At 48.4% G+C, this 23,221-nt stretch overlaps 1 protein-coding gene across 1 annotated transcript in view; it reads left to right on the forward strand.

The window, feature by feature from the left end:
- CASC3 (CASC3 exon junction complex subunit) overlaps nt 1-23,221 on the forward strand; it is a 300,787-nt gene that overhangs the window by 215,676 nt on the left and 61,890 nt on the right. Inside the window, exon 12 of the mRNA XM_086924376.1 lies at nt 19,443-19,565. Within this exon, the coding sequence (XP_086780502.1) occupies nt 19,443-19,565 (123 nt within the window). The remainder of the gene's footprint in view (nt 1-19,442; nt 19,566-23,221) is intronic.

A 23,221-nucleotide genomic window follows, 5' to 3' on the forward strand; every position in this document is an offset into this window, starting at 1 on the left:
ACATATGCTCTGGTCATGTCCACTGCTGCAAGACTACTGGACAGCAGTATCGACCTCTCTGGCGGTGGCCACGGAGGGAAGCTTGCCACATACATGGGAGGCTTGCTTGTTGGGCATGTATAAGCGGACGAAACAGACGAAAGCTCAGGCCAGATTCTGGGTTTAATAACACCAAAGAGGCTTATTACCAAGCGCTGGAAGAATGGTGAACCTCCCCGGGCCACGCACTGGCGCACCTCATTCGATAATTGGGCACAGGCAGAAAGCGTGGCTCTGCGTAGGGAGGAGACTGCGGGGCTCCGCAAGTATCCAATAGCTCACGCCTGGGATGACACCCTGGCTGCCTTTCACCAGGTGTGCCTACAAGGAGGGATCACGTAGAAGTTCCTCCCTCTGATCATCGCCCCCCCCTCCCCCCCTCCCCCCCTCCCCCCTCCCCCCCCCCCCCCCCCCCTCCCCCTTCCCCTAATCAACCTGTCTGCACCTCTCACACGCCCCTTGGACCTTTTCTGATGAAGACTCCCCCCCCCCCCCCCCCCCACCGGCACGGCCGCTTTGCGAGGCACTGGACGACACCCACTGCAGACGCGACGACACGCACACTCACCCCTGTCCGTATTCCCGTAAAATTTGTTTTAATAAAAGCCTCTTAATTCTTTATTTTTTGGGGACTTTTCCCTTTGTGTTAGTTTTCAGTCCCTGTTTCCAGAAGTTCTTATTTGCTGTTTATAGTTATGAGCAATAGGTATTGGGTATAGATAATTTGCAGATCATCTCTCTTGAGCCATGGTTGGTGACTGTAAGATGACATTGAGTGCACAGTTGTAGACATCCCACTGGGACGAGCGCGACACTCTCGGGTACAGCATAAGAGACACACCCTGAGAATGAGGGACGATGACACTTGCTGAGTATGTTCTTCCACGCGGAAATACTCCAACCGTCCGGCTCCCTCTCGCTATAACGCCCCTTCTAACAGGGATGCTACCTGTAGCCCGGGACGCACCAAACCTGTCCTTCTAGAGGCACTCCCGTCAGTCTCCTGACACGCCCAATTCCTCATTTACCTGCCACATTATTACCATAGGTACCTTCCCATACGGGTTTGGTTTTGCCTGAGTGAAGTTGTAATCCTAGCAAACGGTTGTCGTAAAGAGATGTTTTTGTACAGCTGTATTTAACATCCTTGTCATGCTATGCTTTAACCGGTCTTATTTTTTTCATTTGTATGAACATGTACAGACAACGGATGTGAAATGTTATACTTTATCAGTGCTACTGCTAAACTATATTACTCCCCTGTATTCTCATGAAAGAAATGCAATAAAATATATTCAAACAAAAAAAGAGTATATGGTGCTGAGAGGTTGTCAATACGAACTCCACAGCACCATAATGGCTACACTGAAGACTGACAAGTTTGGTACCAAACTTCTCAGCATATTAAACCCGCACTGATGCCAGTGTGAGATTTAATGTAAAATGCACCAGAGGGCATCTTAGAGATGTCCCCTGGAAACCTAACCTACAATCCACGTGTGGCTGAGTGGCTGCAGAGGCTGCCACTCAGCAGACATGTTGCTAGACCCCTGGGTAGGAGAGCCCCCGCTCTCCTGGGCCTGCAACAATGCACATCCTGGGCGAGGTGCTAGATTTCCTCCCCCAGGATGGGCAGGGGGAAGCTTCAAAGGCATGCCGCCTCTGTGAGCTTCTCCAGACCATTTACTGTACCCAGCAAGCAGCCCCCACCAGTCCTGCACCCCACTCTCCCGGGAAGACTGGTGGGAAAAACTGTCAGGAAGGGGGGGTGCCAGCCTGTGCCAACCCCACCCCTCAGGTTTGGGAGACGAGGTGAAGCACGACCCTGGGCTCCGGCCATCTTGAAGCTAGGGAACCCTGCACAATCACAGCTAGGCTCCTGTCCCCCCCCCCCACGGGAGAGGAGCAGGCTAGGGGGTGTACTCACCCCAGAGCAGGGACCCATCGGTCCCTGTCCTTGTCCTACCTGTAACGCCCCTAAATTCAGTATTTAGGGGCTCCCTGAACCTTCCTTCCTCAGAACCCGATAAGAAAAGAAGAAAGAAGATCAAGAAGAAGACGACCCGCCTTGCAGCTGCTAACAGGACTACGACAACTGACTTGGCCCCAGCCCTACCGGCCTGTTGATCCTGGAACCTGCTCCTGCCTAAACCCTGGCGACTCCTGCGGACAGCCCCTTTGGGACACCCAGAGGACCTGCCTGCCCTTTCTTGAAGATTGGGACTCCCATCAGAAGAGGCTCTGCTGCAACAACCCCCCTGGTTCCAGCCAGGAATCTCCGGACCAGCCCACTCTGCACCTGCCGAGCCCAACCGAACCCAGGCCACGAGGACGTCATCCCGGCGACTGGGACCCGAAGTCCAGTGCCCAAAGACCCTCCTCGACAAACCAGACGCCTGCAGACTCAGAACCAGGGGCCAACCCAACCGCGACCAGCTGAGGGTAATCTTTTCCAACACCTAATGACACCCTGGCGCCCTACTGCCTCCTGTGCCTCCCTTTGGGGTACTTACCTGTGCTCCAAGATCCCAACTTACCTCTCGAAGTGCTGGTCGCCCCTGGAGAGTCTCCGTCCCTGAGCCTGCAGCCTTTGTTCCTTTTTGACCTTTCCCTTTGGATGACATTGAGCGCCCGACTGCTCAAAAGCACCCTGCACCCAGCCGCTGGCTGTCACCTTTGTCCTGTCCTACTTCCCCCCTTGCCCTGAGCGAGTGACCAGGAGCCCAGCTCCCACAGCCACGTGGCCTGCTAGTCAGCAGCCACCAACCGAAGGCCCCCTTTCCCTAGTTGGATATCATTGGGCCTAACTACCTCTGCACCCGGCCGGCCCTGTGCTGCTGGGACTGAACCAACTGTACTTACCTGACCCTGGGAGACCCCTGGGTCTATGCCCAGAACCTTAACTTCACCAGCCAAGTACTCACCTGGAAACCGGTAACTCACTTACCTGCCAGTGGATAACATTGGCCAATTTTGACTCGAAAATTTTCTAAGTGTGAAGTTTTGAAAACTGAAAATATTCATATAAAATCAGCCGAATTCCAAAGTACTCACCTGTGATAACGGGAGAAGCCAGTGCTGTACCTTTCAGCCCAGTACCGGATCGCAAAAGTAATCCTTACCTGGTTTACAAGTAACCTGTCTTTTCTCCACAGGAACCCATTGTCTGCTTTTCTATGAAATTTCTTCCAAGTGTCTACTTTTGAAACGTGCAATATTCTTTAAAAATTACACGAAATACTGAAACGCAATTACCTACCTGTTTTAAGTTAAGACCCCAGATCTGGCCCTCGGAGACCAGTGCTGCTGGATTACAAAAGTAACACGATCGTGCTTTACCTGCAACCTGAATTTTCTCCCATTGAATAACATTGTCAGATTTCCATTGAAAAGTTTCTAAGTGTGAACTTTTAAAACAGCTTTATATTCATGAAAATTCACTACAGTAACTAAACCGTTTTTGCTAATCTGGTTTCAGCTTAGAACCCAGGACTGAACCTAGGGTCTAGTCCTGTAACTGCTAAAGTAATCTTCACTGTAATCAACAGTACTTTTATGATGGCAATCCATTTAGCTCAATGCTAAAGTGTGTCTAGACTCGAGTTGCATGCTGCAACCCCACCTATTGTGTTCACAAACTTTATTGCTTCCTTGCAAAGTAATTACATGAGAGTACTCATAACTAGCAAAGTATATTTTTATGCCTGTTGGTTCTAAAAATAAAACACCTATATCTTTGGATATAAAAACCATTGGCCTGGAGTTCAGTCTTTGAGTGTGTGAAATCCTTTGCTGACTGAGTGTGTACAACAAATGCTTTGCACTACCCTCTGGTACTGCCTTAATGCTCCACCAAGCTACCACTTTTGAGAGTAAGGTCAGTCCTGACTTTAACCTCTGTTATAACTTTGGGGTCTGTGGACTCTATACACACTGTACTTCATTATTGTCCAGTATATATAGAGTCACTTTCTCACATTGGTGGCAGCGGTGAGATACAAACTTGCATTTGTTGGACTACTTGGTTACCATTTGATCACACGACAGAACTCAATAATTGCCTTTAGAATTCTGAAATTGGTCTTTCCAAAAATACTAAGTCTGGTAGGGCCTTGTTTAAGTCCCATTAGAATCTTTGAAAAATAAGTCACTATAAGCTAGGGTAGAGGGTTAGAACAGTCAGGTTATAATGTCTCAAAAGAACCCAGATAGTAGTGAAGATAATGTAGACATGGTGGAGGAACTCAACCTCACACCTTACTTGCACTTGGACTTAAAGGAATTTAGGGCCCTATGCAAAGTTTAAAAAAATTGTTGTAGGTCTGCATCCAACAAAACAAGGGCTCCAGGAGCTCCTGGCTGAATATGCAAAAGACCACCCCTCTGAGCAGGGTGACACCCAGCCAGACGGAGAAGATGTGGATGAGGAGGATAATAATGATCCCCCATCATCCCTAGGGAAGAAAGGGTCCCTGTACCCTTGATTCCAAGAGTCAGCCTTCGGGAGCCTGGGAACCACACAAGTGTACTGGGCCCCAGAGAACACATTGGGGAGAGCCCCAATGAAGAGGACAACTTCTTAGCAAAGTTGGCCAAGAGATTAGAACTAGAGACCAGACTCCTGGCCCTAGAAAAAGAAAGAAAAGAGATGGTCTTAGCCCCCATCTCTGGTGGCAGCAATACCAATAACAAGGATAGAGAGCAATCTTATGATCCTAAAATCCTCAAAGGGATTGTCCCTAAATTTGAGGAAGGTGATGACATCACCAAGTGGTTCACAGCCTTTGAGAGGGCTTGTGATATCGGAAAACTAAAGACACCTCTCTGGGGGCACTTCTCAGTGAACTGTTCTCTGGTAATTGTAGAGACAGGCTTCTGACCCTCTCTGGGGCAGATGGAGGGATTTGGGCTCACTACTGAGGAGTATAGAATTAGGTTCAGGGGGGCTCACAAAACCCAGACCCAATCCTGGATAGATTTTGTAGACTACTCAGTAAAGACACTGGATGGTTGGTTAACTGGACACAATGTGCATGGTTTTACTGGACTTTATAATTTGTTTATGAAGGAACACATTTTGAGTAATTGCACAAATTAAAAGTTGTGTCAGCATTTAGCAGACCTAGGTCTCATTTCTCCCCAAGAATTGGGAAAGAAGGCAGACCACTGGGTCAAAACTAGGGTGACAAGGACAGCCACTGGGGGTGACCAAAAGAAGGTGGTCACCAAACCTCCCCAAGGGAAAGGTGGTGAGAATCCCCAAGACAAAAAGTGTGAGTCTTCCAAAGAACCCCAAAAACCTGTGCAGGTGGGTGGGTCCCAAACTACTCCCTATGTGCCTCAGCCCTATAGGGGAAGAAACTTTGATCTTAACAAGGCCTACTGTAACAACTGTAAGAAGTTGGGACATTTGACTGTAGACAAGAACTGCCCCTACAACCAAGCCCCTAAGGCACCCAGTACAGCTACTCCAGGGACAATAAATCTACAGATGGGATCAGAGGAGTGCCCAAAGCAAATCTGGGAGTACACTCAAGCTAGTCTAGTCTCCTTGGGGGAAATTGAGTTTGCCTCTGTGGTTGGGTCGCCACCCAACTGTAAAAAGTATTTGCAATACCCCTCCATTAATGGAACTAGAGTAGAAGCCCTGAGGGATACAGGTGCCAGTATCACTATGGTGAAGGAAATGCTGGTTTCCCCAGAGCAATACTTGATTGGGAAAACTGACCAAGTCACCAATGCTGACAGCATTACCACCCAACACCCTATGCAATGGTGACATTAGGTTTGGGGGAGGTTACTGGCCTGTAAATAGTAGTGGTCTCTCCACAATTGCCAGCTGACTGTCTGCTTGGAAATGATCTGGAAACCTCAGCCTGAGCTGAGGTTGAGCAAGTAACCCATGCTGGGTATCCCTAGACTGGTGTGCGTGCAAACCAGAGCACAGAGCAAAAAGAAGGGTGAACAAGTAGGTTTGGAGCCTGAAAATATGACCCAACCAACCAGGAGAAAAAGCAAGGAGACTGGGGGACCAGCTTCTACACAGCAAACCTCTCAGGACCCCTCTCTCCAGGGAGAGGACTTGGAAACCCTAGAGGGAACTGAGCCCATGGAGCTTGAGCCTTACCAGGTTGGACTCCTGGGCCCAGGGGGACCCATTAGGAAAGAGCTGTGCCAGGGTCAGCGAGAATGCCCTACTCTTTAGAGCCTGAGGCAGCAAGCTGTTTCAGAAGCACAGGGATATGTCAGTGGTACCCACAGAGCTTATTGGGAAGAGGGATTAGTGTATGCTGAGGCAAGATACCCCAAACCTGGAGTTACCAGAAGGGTGGTAGTGCCACAGAAGTACAGGGAGCTACGCCTAACTTTAGCTCATGACATTCCCCTAGCTGGACATCTGGGGCAGACCAAGACACGGGAAAGGCTAGTTAGCCATTTCTACTGGCCCCAGATGAACCAAAAAGTAAAGGAGTTTGTGAGCTCCTGTGTTACTTGTCAGGCCAGTGGCAAGAGAGGTGGCAAACCAAAGCCCCCCCCTGATACCACTGCCACTGGTTGGGGTACCCTTTGAAAGGGTAGGTGTGGACATTGTGGGTCCACTGGAGGCCTCCCACAGCCTCAGGGAACAAATGCATTCTAGTAGTATTGGATCATGCTACTAGGTATCCTGAAGCAATTCCACTTAGGGTGACTACAGCTCCTGCAGTTTCAAAGGCCCTCCTGGGTGTCTTCACCAGGGTAGGGTTTCCTAAGGAGGTGGTTTCAGACAGGAGTTTTAACTTCGTCTGCTTACCTGAAACGTATGTGGAAGGAGTGTGGGGCACAGTACAAGTTTACTACCCATACCACCCACAAACCAATGCTCTTGTTGAGAGATTCAACAAGACATTGAAAGGTATGATTATGGGACTCCTTGAAAAACTCAAAAGGAGATGGGATGTTCTGTTGCCATGCCTGCTTTTCGCTTATACGGAAGTGCCTCAGAAGGGAGTAGGGTTTTCACCCTTTGAACTTCTGTTTGGCTACCTTGTAAGGGGGCCTCTTTGTCTTGTGAAAGAGGGTTGGGAGAGGCCTCTCTAAGAGCCCAAACAAGACATTGTGGACTATGTGCTTGGCCAAAGGTCCAGAATGGCTGAGTACATGGATAAGGCATCCAATAATCTTGAGGCCAGCCAGGAGCTGCAGAAGCACTGATATGACCATAAAGCTGCCATGGTTGAATTTCAACCTGGGCAACAGGTGTGGGTTTTGGAGCCAGTGGCACCAAGGGCTCTCCAAGACAGACGGAGTGGCCCTTACCCTATCCTGGAGAAAAAGAGTGAGGTCACTTACTTAGTGGACCTGGGCACCAGCAGGACCCCCAAAAGGGTTATCCATGTGAACCGCCTCAAACTCTACAATGACAGGGCTGACCTCACCATGCTGATGGTGATTGATGAGGAACAGGAAGCAGACTGTGAACCTCTACCTGATCTCCTCTCTTCCAGCCCAAAAGATGGGTCAGTGGATGGAGTAGTCTTTTCAGACACCCTCCCTCCCCAACTGCAGGCTGACTGCAGGCAAGTCTTGCAACAGTTTGCTAGCCTCTTTTCCTTGACCACTGGTCTGACCAGTTGGTGTACCCATGATGTGGACACTGGTGACAGTAACCCTGTCAAAACAAAATCTATCGATAATCAGACCAAGTTGAGGAAAGCATCAAAGCTGAAGTCCGCAAGATGCTGGAGCTAGGGGTGGTTGAACCTTCTGAGAGCCTCTGGGCTAGCCCAGTGGTTCTGGTCCCCAACCTCATCAACAGGGTGGAATGAGAGATGAGGTTCTGCGTGGACTATAGAGGGCTCAACTCTGTCACCAAGACAGATGCTCACCCCATTCCAAGGGCAGATGAGTTGATAGACAAACTAGGGGCAGCCAAATTCCTAAGTACGTTTTACTTAACTGCAGGGTACTGGCAAATTGGCATGGCCCCAGGAGCTAAGGAAAAGACAGCATTCTCCACCTCTGATGGGCACTACCAGTTTACTGTGATGCCATTTGGGTTAAAGAATTCACCTGCCACCTTCCAGAGGTTGTTGAACCAAGTCCTGACTGGATTGGAAGCCTTTAGTGCAGCATATCTTGATGATATTGTTATCTTCAGCTCCACCTGGCAGGATCACCTGATCCACCTTGGGAAGGTCCTACAAGCCCTGCAATCTGCAGGACTAACTATCAAGACATCCAAATGCCAGATAGGGCAGAGCACTGTGGTGTACTTGGGCGACCTTGTTTGTGGAGGCCATGTCCAACCCTTACAGCCTAGGATCCAGAGTATCCTGGACTGGGCAGCCCCAACCACCCAGACCCAAGTCAGGGCATTCCTTGGCTTGACTGGATACTACAGGAAGTTTGTAAAGGGCTATGGGTCCATTGTGACTCCCCTCACATATAACAAAATGCCCAAGAAAGTGAACTGGACTGTTAGCTGCCAAAAGGCTTTTGACACCCTGATAGAAGCAATGTGCGCAGCACCCATTCTAAAAGCGCCAGACTACTCCAAGCAGTTCATAGGTTCCTGGGTGCCTACGTATTGTCCAAGATCCCAACGTACCCCTCGAAGTGTTGGTCGCTACAGAAGATCCTCCGTCCCCGAGCCTGCAGCCTTTGTTCCCTTTTCAAGTTCCTCATTGAGTGCCCGATGGCTCAAAAGCACCCTGCACCCAGCCGCCCGAGTGCCCCTGGCAATGCAACCTGTACCCTATCCTACTTCCTCCTTTGTCCAGAGCAAGTGACCAGGAGCCCAGCTCCCACAGCCGCGTGGCCTGCCAGCCAGCAGCCACCAACCGGAGGCCCCCTGCGTCTCATTGGATAACATTGGGCCTAGCCACCTCTGCACCCGGCCGCCCCTGTGCCACTGAGTGTGGACCAACTGTACCTACCTGACCCTGGGGGACCCCTGAGTCTATGCCAGACCCTTAACTTCACCGGTCGAGTACTCACCTGGAAACCAGGAACTCATTTACCTGCCATTAAATAACATTGACTGGTTTGACTCGAAAAATCTTCTAAGTGCCTACTTGTGGAAACTTAAAATATTGTTATTTTTAATTTGTAGCGCGCTCAATCACCTACAGGCCTCTAAGCGCTCGGGAATCGATGGTAAACAACAACATATAAAATGAACCGAATTCTGAAACACTCGCCTGTGATCAGGAGAGAAGCCAGTGCTGTACCTTGTAGCCTAGTACTGAACCGCAAAAGTAATCCCTACCGGGTTTACTAGTAATCTGTATTTTCTCCTTAGGAACCAATTGTCGCCTTTTCTATGAAATTTCTTCTAAGTGTCTACTTTTGAAAACTTGAAATATTCTTTAAAAATTATACAAAATACTGAAACGAAATTGCTTACCTGTTTTAAGTTGAGACCCCAGTGCTGGACCTAGGAGCTCAGTACTGGATTACAAAAGTAACGAGATCATACTTTACCTGCAACCTGAATTTTCTCCCATTGGATAACATTGCCAGATTTCTGTTGAAAAGTGTGAACTTTTAAAATAGCTTTATATTCCTGAAAAATCACTGCAATAACAAACGTTTTTTAGGTTTCGCCTCGCCGAAGGATGCGCTCTGCGCATCTTTTCGGCGCAGGCGAAATCCTGTTGAGAACTGTAAGGTGGCTTTGTCCGGCCCTCGTCCTTGATTGGCTGGCTCCGTAAACGGAGCCTTGCCATTGGACGAGGGGCCTGTCCGTCAATGCCGGACCAGACACGGGGGCGTTCCCGACATTCTTTGGCTTTTGCCGACGTCACGGGACGCCGGGAACGCCCCCGTGTCTGGTCCGGCATTGCCGGCACGCAGTATGTAGCTCACCTTTTTTGGAGCCCTTGTGCGGCTGCTGACAGGCAGCTCGTGTACTTTCTCCTCCCCTCTGGGATTCTGGAAACGTAAATTGGCAGTGAGAGAAGCCCCGGCCTGAGAGTGAGCTCTCTGACTTGGTGCCTGCGGAGTGGAGGAGCCCGGAAACAGCTCGCGCCGGCCGGGTCTTGCAAAGCCTCGTCTCCACCGTGCTCAGCTTCATGCCTGGGATGTCGTCGTAGGGAAGCTTTCTGCCACGTGCCATTCTCTCTCGCGATCCCTGCGTGACGGAGCCGCCTCTTGCAGCCATGGTGGGCTGCTGCGTCGCCCCAGCGCCGGAAAGTACTGCAGGTATTTATGGGTTTATTAAACGATCTTTTCTGGACAGTCTTGTGTTTAACGTTTGTGGTGCATTGCATTTATAGCATTCAAGCCCCATAGTTCTGGTTGGAGTACTGAACGGCATTCTCTATGGACGTGAATGTTTCCTTTAACCTGAGTCTCCGCATTTCTACCGCAACTTCCCGCCACCATCTCAGCAGATGAACTGTGTTTCGGTGAGAATCGCCCCTCCTGCTACATCCTGCTGTCTCTCAGCTCTCACTGAAAAACTCGTGCTGTGCACTGCTTTGCACGTAAATTTCGTGCAGCGCTGCTCGCCGATTTATCTGAGGCGCCTCGCCTTATATAAATCGGTGTGCACAAGATCACACGCTTTCTCTTTGCCTTCTGGGGAAGCCGGGATAATTAACCGCAAGCCCACTTCTAAAATTAGGCTGGGCTTTTCGGGGTTGGTATGTGCGTGTGGGCCACCGATACTCAGCCCACTCGGCTTCGGGTGCTTTCACTTTCGCCGGTGCTAGCTGCGGCGCCTCCGAGGGGGCGGCATTTCCCGTCTGAGGCCGTGGGAAGAGGAGTCGGATCCCCGGGCGCGGGGACGGTGCCAGGACCCGGGATGGACGCGCGCGCGCTGACCGACGACCTGCCGGCGGTGGGCAGTCTGTCCAGCCGGGCAGCTCAGCTCAGGTGGTACTCGGAGTAGGAGGGCGCAGCACAGAGACTGCCACCGGGTAAGCAGGGCGGGAAGGAGGGAGGTACCATGCCCCCTGCACTCACACTGAAGCCCCCACCCGGGCCTGGGGAGTTCTCCAAGCAATGGAACCACCTTTGCATTCTGGTGCTTGTGGGTTTAGTTTTCTTGAGGGACGTCACAAGAAAAATGGATGCTCCCCACTTGGAACGGATCCGAAGAAACACTGAACCAGCGGGTGGGGTCGACACTAGCCCGGGGAGCAGGGTGTGGGACCGTCTTTCTTTAGTCCTTCCAGTTCTCGATTATTGTCTTTTTCCATCCTTCCTTCCATTTTTCTTTCTCTCATCTTTTTCTCAGTCCTCTTCCACCAATTCATCCTTCTTTCCTTCTATTATTTTGTGCCTGTCTTTTCCCCTCCTTCCTTCCATCCATAATTCATCCATCCTTCTTTTCTCCATCCGCCAGTCTCTCCACCCCTCTTTCCTTCCCTCCATCATCTGACCTGCTCCCCTTCCTTCTCCATATCCACCCTTCTCTCAGGCATCCCTCACTTCTCCATTGATACATCTGTCCCTCTCTCCTCCCACCCAGCCATCCCTAGCTCCATCCACCCACTCATCTGTGTCTGTCCCTCTGTCCACCCTTCTCTCATCCACCCCTTCAATCTAAACTCTTTCCATTTGTCCCCTGTCCGTCGATCCATCCTTCTCTCCATCCACCTACCCCCCTCACCTCTTATCACCCTCTCCGTCCATGCTTCCCTCCATCCACCTACCTACCTCTCCTCTCTATCCATGCTTCCCTGCAGCCACCTACCCCTCTACCTCTCATCCTCCTCTCCGTCCATGCTTCCCTCCATCCACCTACCTACCCCTCTACCTCTTATCATCCTCTCCATCCATGCTTCCCTTCATCCACCTACCCCTCTGCTTCTCATCCTCCTCTTCGTCCATGCTTCCCTCCTCCACCTACCCCTCTACCTCTCATCATTCTCTCCGCCCATGCTTCCCTCTATCCACGTACCTCTCTACATCTCATCCTCCTCCCCGTTCATGCTTCCCTCTATCCACCTACCCTTCTATCTCTTAGCCTCCTCGTCGGCCATGCTTCCCTTCATCCACCTACCCCTCTGCTTCTCATCCTCTCTTCGTCCATGCTTCCCTCCTCCACCTACCCCTCTACCTCTCATCCTCCTCTCCATCCATGCTTCCCTCTATCCACCTACCCTTCTACCTCTCATCCTCCTCTCCGTTCATGCTTCCCTCTATCCACCTACCCCTCTACTCCTTATCATGATCTCCATCCATGCTTCCCTCCATCCACCTACCCCTCTACTCCTTATCATGATCTCCATCCATGCTTCCCTCCATCCACCTACCCTTCTACCTCTTATCATCCTCTCTATCCATGCTTCCCTCCATCCACCTACCCTTCTATCTCTTAGCCTCCTCTTCGGCCATGCTTCCCTTCATCTACCTACCCCTCTGCTTCTCATCCTCTTCTTCCTCCATGCTTCCCTCCATCCATCTACCCCTCTACCTCTCCTCCTCCTCTTCATCCATACTTCCCTCTATCCACCTACCCTTCTACCTCTCATCCTCCTCTGTCTATGCTTCCCTCATTCACCTACCCTTCTATCTCTCATACTCCTCTCCGTCCATGCTTCCCTGCATCCACATACTCTTCTGTCTCTTATCCTCCTCCGTGTCCATGCTTCCCTTCATTTAACTGAGAATCCCTAAACCAGTTCACCTGCCAGTGCTCGAGCACAGCTTGCTACTTTGCGGCGACGCCTTTGACCCACCTCAGCGTGGACTTCCACTCTCATGTTAGATATCTATGTAAACTCTGTAAAGCAGGCAGATATCTGAATAAGCCTGCCCTTTATTCTTGGCCTCTGTTTTGCAGTTACCACCTTCCACATAATGAAGGCCTGAAGGTCACCACAAAGTCTAAATGTGAACAGATCAGCTGGCTGCAAGGGCCCATTTATATTGTGGTTTCAGATGGGCTGAGAGGATCTGGAGTGCCTGGCGAGTATTTGGGTTAAGGATCTTCTTCGATAGTGTACTGAGCGCAGCCGTTAAACAGGTAAATCATATTTATGTATAGCTCAGGGTAAATGGCATTCAAATGGATGAAAATAATTTCAAATCAGAGCTCGAAAATTAAATTAGGAGTTGTACGTACCCATTGTGACTAATGGGTTATAAAGAGTCCAGCTCAACGTAAATTAAATTCAGCAATATCTAGTGGCATTTGACAGTCACTGGATGGCTATGAAGAAAGCCGATTTGGGTACAGGTTATTCTTGAAATGACAAGAGCATGTGGACAGGTCAGCTGACTGCGACAATAGCTGTAATGTAAGTTGCTTCCAATATCTTCCCCAACTGGACTTTGAACACCTCATCCGCGCAGAGTTTTTTTCCCCATCTGGATGGCGGTAACAGTCTCACCGCCTGAATCAGTTCCTCTTCCGGGTATCTCGCGCTCTCCAGTGACGCCGAGATTGATGGATTGAATACAGACTGCGCAGAATGATAACTAATGCACACCAGAAGGGTCTGGTATCCTCTGTGGATGAGATCTAAAGCCCTGTGACTCGCATTAAATGTAGCATACTTCTGCTCTGTGTGGGGGGGGGCTCTGTGTGGGTGTATGTGTGGAGGGCGCTGTGTGGTTGTGTGGGGGGGCGCTGTGTGTGTTTGTGGGGGGGCTCTCTGTGGGTGTTTGTGTGTGGCATTTGCGAGAGATTAAGCTATTGGCATTGTAAATGACAATGCCATTTATTTATGTTAAAAAAAACATAAATAAAAATAATGTCAAGAGCAATGCCAATAGCTCTAACTTTAACAAAGGCGAAACCATTGCATTGTAAATGCTTGTTAGGTCTTACACCTGCGATGCAGCGCGAAGCGCTGTCGTAATGCGAGACCTATAGTCGTCGACTATGCTTTTAAGGGCTCTCAAGGGAGACAGGAGATGGGCACGCGCAGGCTGCAGGTCGGATCGGATCGGTGAGTACACTCACGCGCTGTGCCCATCTTTTGTCTCCCTTGCAAGCCTCGTGGAGTAACTTTCACTTTCCCTCCCCCTTCTGCCGTGGGCTCCACGGCCCGTCAACGCTCACCGTACACGCGCCTCTAAGACCGGCTCCCTGGCACAACCAAGCCCCCCCCCCCCGCCCCCCCGCCCTCAAAAGGTACTCCTCCGATTATTTTTCCCAAAATCTTCCACGTGTAAGCTCTTACATTTTAGCATGTAGTTCTTGCCGAGGAGTTAAAGCACCTACAATTCTAAGCGACTAACCCCCTAGGCGCCACGATGAAGATCCCAAACTGGCAGTGTGAGATGAAGCTCAAACGGCATGTGATGACGTCCATCGATCTTTGAAACTAGTTCCCACCCAACCGTAACTGCAAGTATTCCTCCTTCTTGATTTACTAACACAGTACTTATGCCGGGATTTATATAACTTGAGGTTACCCTCGTCACTCACCTTGCTCCGAATCGACTGACCCTTTAAGAGGGAGCAAGCCCCTATCTCACCCTGCTGCATAGTTCACGCTAGTTGTTTCCGTTTCACCAACCCCGTGCAGAACTACAACAACAAAAAAATATTATCATGCTTTACAAGTTATCGTCTTTAGCTAAACCAATCGCCGCACCAGAATGATCCGGCGGCTCTGTATCGTCCAGTAAACGCTTAGCACACAAATCGGAACACGAGAGGCTGACTAATTAGATATGAGAGCATAAGGTTTTACGAATGAACTAGAGTGCCCATAGCAACATTAGAAAGTGACTTCGCTGGCTCCATGCTGCTAGGATAAAAGCATTGGTTGTTGCTGCATTTATTTGTCTGAGGCTGCATGAAATAAGGCAATGTATGGATTTTGAGTGCTATATTCATGAATATTCGAAACAATGCTTGTTTTATTATTATTGTGGGGAGGGTAGGTGGGCTCCGATGTCACTACTAGACTACCTTTCAGACGCAGTTGTGCTCCTACGACTCATCTGTGGAGTAGTGTGGCTCACTAGTTAGAGGCGGCAGACCTGTAAGCAGAGAACGGCCCGGGACCAGGGTTCAATTCCCGACGCGGCAGGGTCTTGGACCAGGGTCAACGGACTCGATAATTCTCGCCTCAGTGCCTACTCTAACCAGGGAACACACTCGGCAACTCTGGGCATTAAGCTTACCTCATCTCCACAACGGCCCCCCACAGACGCCGGGGATGCCTGGTTTCACCCTGGAGATACCCAGTAAGGGACCATCTCACAGGGAAAACCAGGACGGGTTCCCCAGCGGTCTATAGCGCCAGGACACTCGGGTAGAGTAACAGTGCACTTTACAAGTATCCCACATTTACATTTACATCTCTCTGAAGGCTGGGAGGTCAGTCACCTCCCGACCTCTGCCCTCGGACTATCCCTTCCGTCAGAAAGTGCCGGCACTCTCACTGTAGTTCTAGACCCCGCCATGTTTCACGTTCCCAGGCGTCCTGATTTCCACAACCCCATATGTGCCTCCACCTGACCCCGGCCAGTGCTCACACTGAAGCTTAACACCCTCCCTTGTGCTGTGGTAAACATACACTGCAGATGCGTACGGCTGGTACACGACAACGACAAAGGGGGTGCCAGGCAAAGCTTGTGAATTCTGCACAACCAATGCTACGGCTCGACAGTAGCAATGATCCTACCTGGAAACTCGATTGAAGTTCGGAAATATGTCATTAAGACAGTCACAAATTCCTTTCTTGCTCTGATCGGTAAGTTTTCTCAACAGTCACGCCCCATCAGCCTTGTTGCCCCCTTTATTGTTTATTAGACAATTATCTCAATCCAGATTTTAAGTGTCTCTAAGTGCATCGTGACATTGCTTTATAATTAGTTTGTCAAATATTTCTGCTCTCAGTTGTGTCACTCCACATGCTGATGTTTCTGAATGGAGCTCAGTGCATAGATGTACGTGGAGATCGTCCGGGTCGGGACCAAGAATTGCGCCTAGGCCAGAACTAGGTCGCAGGCCCGACCAGCTCCTGACGTGCACCGCCAGCTGAGCCCGGCCTGTCCAGTGGCCCCAGGTCTGGTCCTGGTGGCCCACTGTCCGGACCCCGATGGCACCGTCCTGACTCATTGCAGCGCGCCACCCCTGCGATCGAGGGCATGCAGCGGCGGCACCACGCCTTAGGTGCCAGGAGTCTCGGGTGGCGTCGCAGACCCAGCCTCTGCGGTGGTCTTCTGGCACTTCTCCCACTAGGTGCCGCGGCAGGCCATAGCCATATCCACTGGGTTCAGGATATGCTGCTCACATCCCAATGTCTGCAAAAAACGAACGGCAGAGCTGGATTTTCGGGAGGATGTTTGATCCGAACGGCAGAGCAAAATCAAAACGTTGCCATCTTGGTGCAGTACGAAGCCACGCCCCCCCGAACTGACCCTATATATCTTTTGTGTTCGATTCTAGTTCAAACAACTCAAATGAAACGGAAGTAAAATACATTAACTCCCAGCCTGGTAGTCTGTTAACTATAGGAGGGTTCATTTACAGAAGAGCGTAAAGTTGCACAAAGAAAGTTTTCGGGAAATGCACTCAATTTTCTTTGCGCTAGTGTCGGGAACGTGCCTGCACTCTTTTGTAAAATTGCAGACGCAACATGTGAACTTTAACCTTTTGCTCCGGAGTTCTATTTCTAGTGCCATTATTTAAAAATAAACATTTCAAAACGGTTGCTTCTTTGTTTAAAATTCAATAAAACACTAATGACACTAAATACTTATTGTACTGTAGTTTCGATTAAAATGTGTCAATTCCATGTACATTTACATTTTCAATTTAAATGTATTTCCATTAAAATGTGTCCACTCATTTTTAATCTGTTGTGGTTTTGTTATAAATTACTTTCCTTAAATAAGGTTCCCATGATTGTTTCCTCTGATATCCTTTCTAGGTTTTCGTTTTTAAATGAATAAATCTACTACCATTATTCCTACCACAAGAAGCAGAGGATGATGAGACATCACTTAAAGGAACATTGAACTCAACTTAAAGGGGATTGCCCTTTTGATACAATGCCTTCACACTTTTCCACCAGTTCTCTTTTCCTGAAGTGTCGGCCTTTCTGAAAAAGCACATAAGTGATCCTCGTTACTTCCGATGGTTCAAGTACATATATTAAGATTAGGATCACCCTCTATTGCAAGAACCTCACAGGAGGCTTCCGTGATGGCCAGATCTTCTGTAGGGTGTTTGGCAAGGTCCTACAATACAACTTTCCAATGTTTTATTCCCAAATAGTTCTATGTATCCATGTAAATATTTCCTATGACTCCTGGATGATTCTGAGAAGGGTGAAGCATATTTCCATATGACTATCTAATGCATTGGAATTTGAGCAATTCAGCTTTTGATATTGCCAGGGGCATGGCAGAAAACAAACCATACATATTGCACTAGTCATAGTCACTGAAAGAAACAATTTGACCTCTAAAAGTGACAGAGAGCCAAGATTTGTGCACATGAGCCTTATATTGTGCTCTACGAAGTTAAAAACTTTAAGCTCCCCACTCCTACTGACGGTTATCTTTAACTTTCATATTAATTGGACAGTTTTGTTGCCATCTTTCTTCCTGATACACTCCTCTAGCAGCAGCATTTCGTCATTGTCGCTAGGAGCCTATAGATACTACCTTAGAAATCCTAGACATGTCTGTTAGCCTGAATAGTTATTTTTATGTTATGATTTAATCCTGGTTTGCCATCCAATCTACATGCATTGCAGAGGTTCAGTCATGCCTTTGCATTTATGGTTGACTCCTCACTTCCCAGGAAAGCCCATTTAGTAACTTTGCCTTACTTGACCAGTCAGCACCAACCTTTGGGGCATCTGAAAGCATACCAGATTTGATACTGATCGGTTCAGCAGTTTTTAAGTTATAATATGTCCCCAAAATATTTTTTATTTTCCAAAATGGGAAATTCCATAGGAAATGTTTCTCCATGCATAACTCTAGTACCTCTGAACAAATGCTAATAACTTGTTAATGGCACTGCAGTCATTTGTCATTTTACTATCTTTTATTTTGCTGATAATCTGTTGTCATACCTGAGATTTAAGCAAAAATGCACATATTGAGTGCAAAATGTATATCTTTTTTCAAAGTTTGGGATTTACTTATAGATAAACTGAATATTCCATAGAGTACAATGGACACTCACAAGACCGCCCCTCTATATTAATTGGGAGGAAATTACAAAAAGAATGTATCACAGCTGGAGAGGCAATGCTGCAATATTCCTTTGAAACGCCTGGTCACTGGCAATTTTCCATCTCTGCCAGGCTTGCCTGACAGACTGGGAAGAGATATGGGCCAAAAAAGGTCTTCACCAAAATGTGCCCTTGCCAGCCAAGACTGAAGGGACAGGTGAGACTGACATGCTGCGTTCAAAAACTTACCTTACCAAGCAACTGCAGAGGAGGAGTTGGCACCATTTGCCTCAATAGGGAGGGCAGAATGGGTTTGCTTTATTCCCTCCCTGGCCTTGCCTGAGGATATAGGAGGGATAAACCTTTAACTACATTGCCTTGCTCCTGTGCCTCATCCTCCCAGCCACATGTCCAGATTCAGATGTAAACTACTCTTCCCCCCCTCCCCGTCCCCCAACTACAGATCTGCTCTTAAGACAGTGCTTAGATGGCAGCTTATATCTGTCTGTCTGTTCACAATTGGACATCGCGCTGGGACAGATGTAAGTACTGCCATTGATCATTGCCCCTTGTGCCTCAGCTCTCTGTCAAAACAGTCCATTATGCTCCTTGGTCAGGAAGAAATGGTGTTGGATGAAGACTCTAGTTCCTAGGTGCCTCCTTCTAGGCCTCTGATTAGTGCAAAGTTGTTTGGAAGGTCTTAGGGACTCTCAGCTATAATTAGTAGTTTCTTACCACAGATCCACGAACGGTGGTGCTCGCAAGAGATCATTAAGGGACTAAGAATCTGTTTCCCATAGGTTATGATGTGAGAGACCAGAAAGCCTTCCACAGGTAACGATTGAAGGCCCAGTGCCTGCTGTTAAAATCCTTTGTAAAGTTGAAGCACTTATGCCTCACACACCACCTGCGCTAGCATAAGTAACATGAAGCAAGGCAGTATTTGAAACGAAATTGAATAGCATAATAGAAGAGGGTGTTATCAATCCTGAAGCATCCATTCACATCTTACAGTTTTAATAGAAATGTATCTCCTGATGGACCTGAAAATAGTAGGAAGCTTCAACCCATTGTTGTGTGCTTGATTTTATGCACGCAGAATTGTCAATTAAAATAGATTTCTCCATTTAGATGTTCTCTACTGTACCAGGAAATGTTTTGGAGTTAGTTTATGCAAGTGGTCATTACTTAATATGTTGATGATAAAAATGGAGATTATCATTTTACTTTGTCTTCTCATTCTAGGAACCATACTGCACTCATTTGAGATAGAATATATTACAATTACTTGTATAACAGAATTTATTACTTTCTACACAGGCGCAGTCTCAAGTTTATGGTGGGGTCACGTATTACAACACTGTACATCAGCAAGTGCAACCTAAGCTGTCTCCTCCCCGCAGAACTTCCCATCCTGTCACCATCAAACCGCCGCCTCCTGAGGTTAGTCAAGCAAGAGCTTCCTCATGTAGAGCAAAGGCATTCATTTTGTATGTCTTGCATATGGTCTTAAGCAGAAAGTTCAGGCAAACCAAAATCGGCAACATTTGATGTAAATCCTGTTAATATATGTTTTTCCACAGAATTTGATATTTTATATATTAATGCTGGGTCATAATGATAATTTTTGTGTTCGTTTGTTTGTAAGTAAATAACAGGATGTTTAAAAGATGATCACAGCCTTTTTGTTATTATAGCTGTATCAATGGGCTTCTACCCACCCCATTATTTTAGGTCTCATTAGTTCTGTGCTGAAAACAAAGGATTCATAATTTCATTATCGCAGGTGACTTTGATTGCAATTATTTGAATTTATTGTCATTGTAGTATTTTGGCTCCCTGGATGGGAGTCTTTCTCAAGGAAAATCATATTGTTCCTGGCATGTGTGGCTGTAGATATACCTGCTGTGCATATTTCTGCAATCCAGTTTAGAGTCCAGTTGTTTTTCTCCGAAGAGTCACGAGGTAGTGTCACTCCTCCTCATGCTAGTAATGCCCAAAGTCATAGACTCCATTGTTAGATTGTTTTCTTTACGCCATTGGGTTTTGGACATGTTCTATTGTGTTCCATTTTGCCACATTTGCTGTGCTTTTATTGGTCTCCACCGTTCTTTCCCTCTGATATAGTTATCGAATGCTTGCTCCATTTTTACCCTCGTCTTGAAGGGTCGACGGCTCAAGCTTCGCCGGGTGACTCTTAGGCCGACTTCAGTCCATGAGAGCCTTTGTCCTCCGGGGACTCCTCCCGTATCCTGTCCGCGTCTCTCCACTATGTCTCAACGTTGATGTAACAGACGCCATTTTGTTACTGTCCTCGCTGCCACTTGAAGTACTCTTTAACTGACCACCATCAAGTCTGTAACTTGTTTTTGTCTTCTGAACACAGTGAGGTTGTTTGCATGGTCTGCCACTCCTTCCGAACCAAGAAGACCCTTCGTGACTGTTGGGCTTGATGTCTCGAGATGTCATGTAGGAGCGGAGACGGCACACCGAACCTCTTCAGATCCGAGGAGCTTGATGGGGAAGATGCTCCGACATACCCCTGAATTGTTACGGGATCCTGTCCACACCAGAACCGTCGCCTTAGATGGATAAGAAATCTAAAGTGTCCTTTGCTAATTCATTGTACATACGGGGGCAGCTCCCACCCAACTTCCCAGTGCTTAGTACTGCCCATAAGAGGGCTAACTCTCAGGCTACTGGTGAGGCCTCGCCACTGTTCAAGGAAAGTGAATGCATCGACGTAGCGGGCAAAAGGGTGTCTGCACAATCGGCCAACCTAGGGCGGTTTGCCAATTATATTGACCTCTCTAGGTATGACCGTGTCCACTGGGATTAGATGTAGGAGCTCCTCCAACATTTCTCAGTGTAGCACAGTAAACGGATTTACGAAATCGTCGCTGAGGGGAAGCAGACCTCTAACACCACTATATTCTGCGCCCAAGATTCAACTGACACTGCTGTGAGGGGAATCTACTCTAGTGACCTTTTCCGTAGGCATGCTTGGCTCCATATCTCTGGCTCTAAGTCGGAAGTCCAGCTAAATTTACTCAAATTGCCGTTCAGTTGTCAAACTTCTGTTCGACCCGCAAGTTGACCAGATGCCAGAATTCTGCTTTTAAATAGAAAGACAGCGAAAGCAATGGGCGCCCTTCAAACTGTGGCTAATCTCAGTTCCTTTCGATTTGCTTCCTTTCGTGGAGGCTCCAAGTCCACCTCCCCAAATGCCTATGCAACCTACCAGTGTTTGCAGGGCCAGCAATCCGCTCCTTGGTGTTACTTCAGATGTTCTTACAGCGGTAAGAAATCCAGAGACAAGAGGGGATCTCCCAAAGGAGCTGCCACAACCACAAAACCCAGAGTGTTCACCAAATGCCTTGTGGTAGTGGTCGATTTTCTACACAGATAGAGCGTCTACTTCTTCTGCTATCTTTACGACTGGAGGACTGGCTCATCAAGAGTGCCACCTGTCAGAAATGCCACAAACACACACCGGTCACCATGAACCTACTTCACAAACTAAGTTTTACTATCAACACCTCAAAATTCCACCTCCAACCCCTGCCCTACCTAGGGGGAATCCACAACGCTGGGGTTGACATGGCTTATCCAGATGCTGCCTGAATACAGTCTCTTCAGGCGCTCTTTCTTCTTTTCCATCCAGACAAACAAATCATGGGCAGGACAGGCTTGCACCTCCTAGGCATGCTGGCCTCCTGTATTGCCATATTACCCCATGGCAGATTACACATGCATACATTCCAGTGGTCTCAAGTGGAGGGTCATTAGGGCGATCTAGTGTTGCTCAGTCGTCTCGCTTGCCGCTTTCTGCAGCAATGGAACAACAAAAACTTGTTGTAGGGAAGGCCTTTTCTCGACCCAGTTCAGCAGAGAATCATTACAACTGATGCCTCCCTTACAGATGGGGTGAGCACTTAGAGAATCTGACTGTTCAAGGCCAGTGGGAACCCAGCCACCAATGTTCTCCAAATCAGTTATATTGAACTACTAGCTGTTCAGCTTGCGTTGAAAGCTTTCCTTCCTCAACCCCAGCTGATTAGCAAAGTAATCCTCATCAAGACGGACTGCATGACAGCCATGTATTATCTTCAAAAGCCAGGGAGCACCCCAGCACCCCATCTCCCTAGCTCTCTCATCTAGCCCAGAGCATTTGGTGGTGGGATCTTAGACACAAGATCCATCTGCTAACGAAATAACTTCCTGGAATGTACAACCACTTTGCCGACTGCCTCAGCAGGATGCGTCAAGAAGTCCACGAGTGGGAACTCCACCCACAAATCCTCCATAAGTTCCTTCACCAGTGGGTCTTCCCGGAGATAGACCTATTCACACTGCAGAAAACGCCAAATGCCCAAGCTTCACTGTCTGGTTTCCACAGTCTGGGGGCAATGCACTATGGATGAGCTGGTTTGGAAAATTTGCTTGCGCTTTTCCTCATCTCCCACTAATTCCCTTTGTAATTCGAGGGCTTCGGCAGAAGTCTCTAACCCTCATTCTGGTGGTTCCCAACTGGGATCGCCAATCCTTGTTTACAACTCTGCTCGAACTCTGTGATTCTGCACCAGGCACTCCCCAACAGTCTAGACCTTCTCACGCAGAGCCATGGAGAAATCGTGCCCGGGTCTCTGTCTTGCGATTTGCCTCCTGATGTCCCATAGTTTGGGCATTTCAATCTTTTTTCTGAATGATGGCCTCTACCACCCGTGCCCGTTATGCTGCCAAGTGGAAGAGATTCATGTTCTACTGTCACTCACACCACATTGACCGACTGGCAGCCAAAGTGTAGGATATGGCCTGCTACTTACTTCATTTTCTGGTGTCAGACTTAGCCTACACTTCTCTACGGCTACACCTAGCTGCTGTGTCCGCCTATCTTTAGAGCAGACATCACATATCACTCGTCAGAATTCCAGTTATTAAGGCTTTCATGGAGGGTCTTAAGCGGTTCATTCCTCCTCTGGTTCCACTGGCGTCGCATGGAACCTTAACATTGGCTTGACAAGATTGATGGGTCCACCATTTGAGCGCCTCCATTCCGGCGCCCTTCAGTTTCTGTTTCGGAAGGTGTTTTTGGTTGC

This window comes from Lissotriton vulgaris, chromosome 5 (genome assembly GCF_964263255.1).
Source record: "Lissotriton vulgaris chromosome 5, aLisVul1.2, whole genome shotgun sequence".
In the NCBI taxonomy this organism is placed as follows: Eukaryota; Metazoa; Chordata; class Amphibia; order Caudata; family Salamandridae; genus Lissotriton; species Lissotriton vulgaris.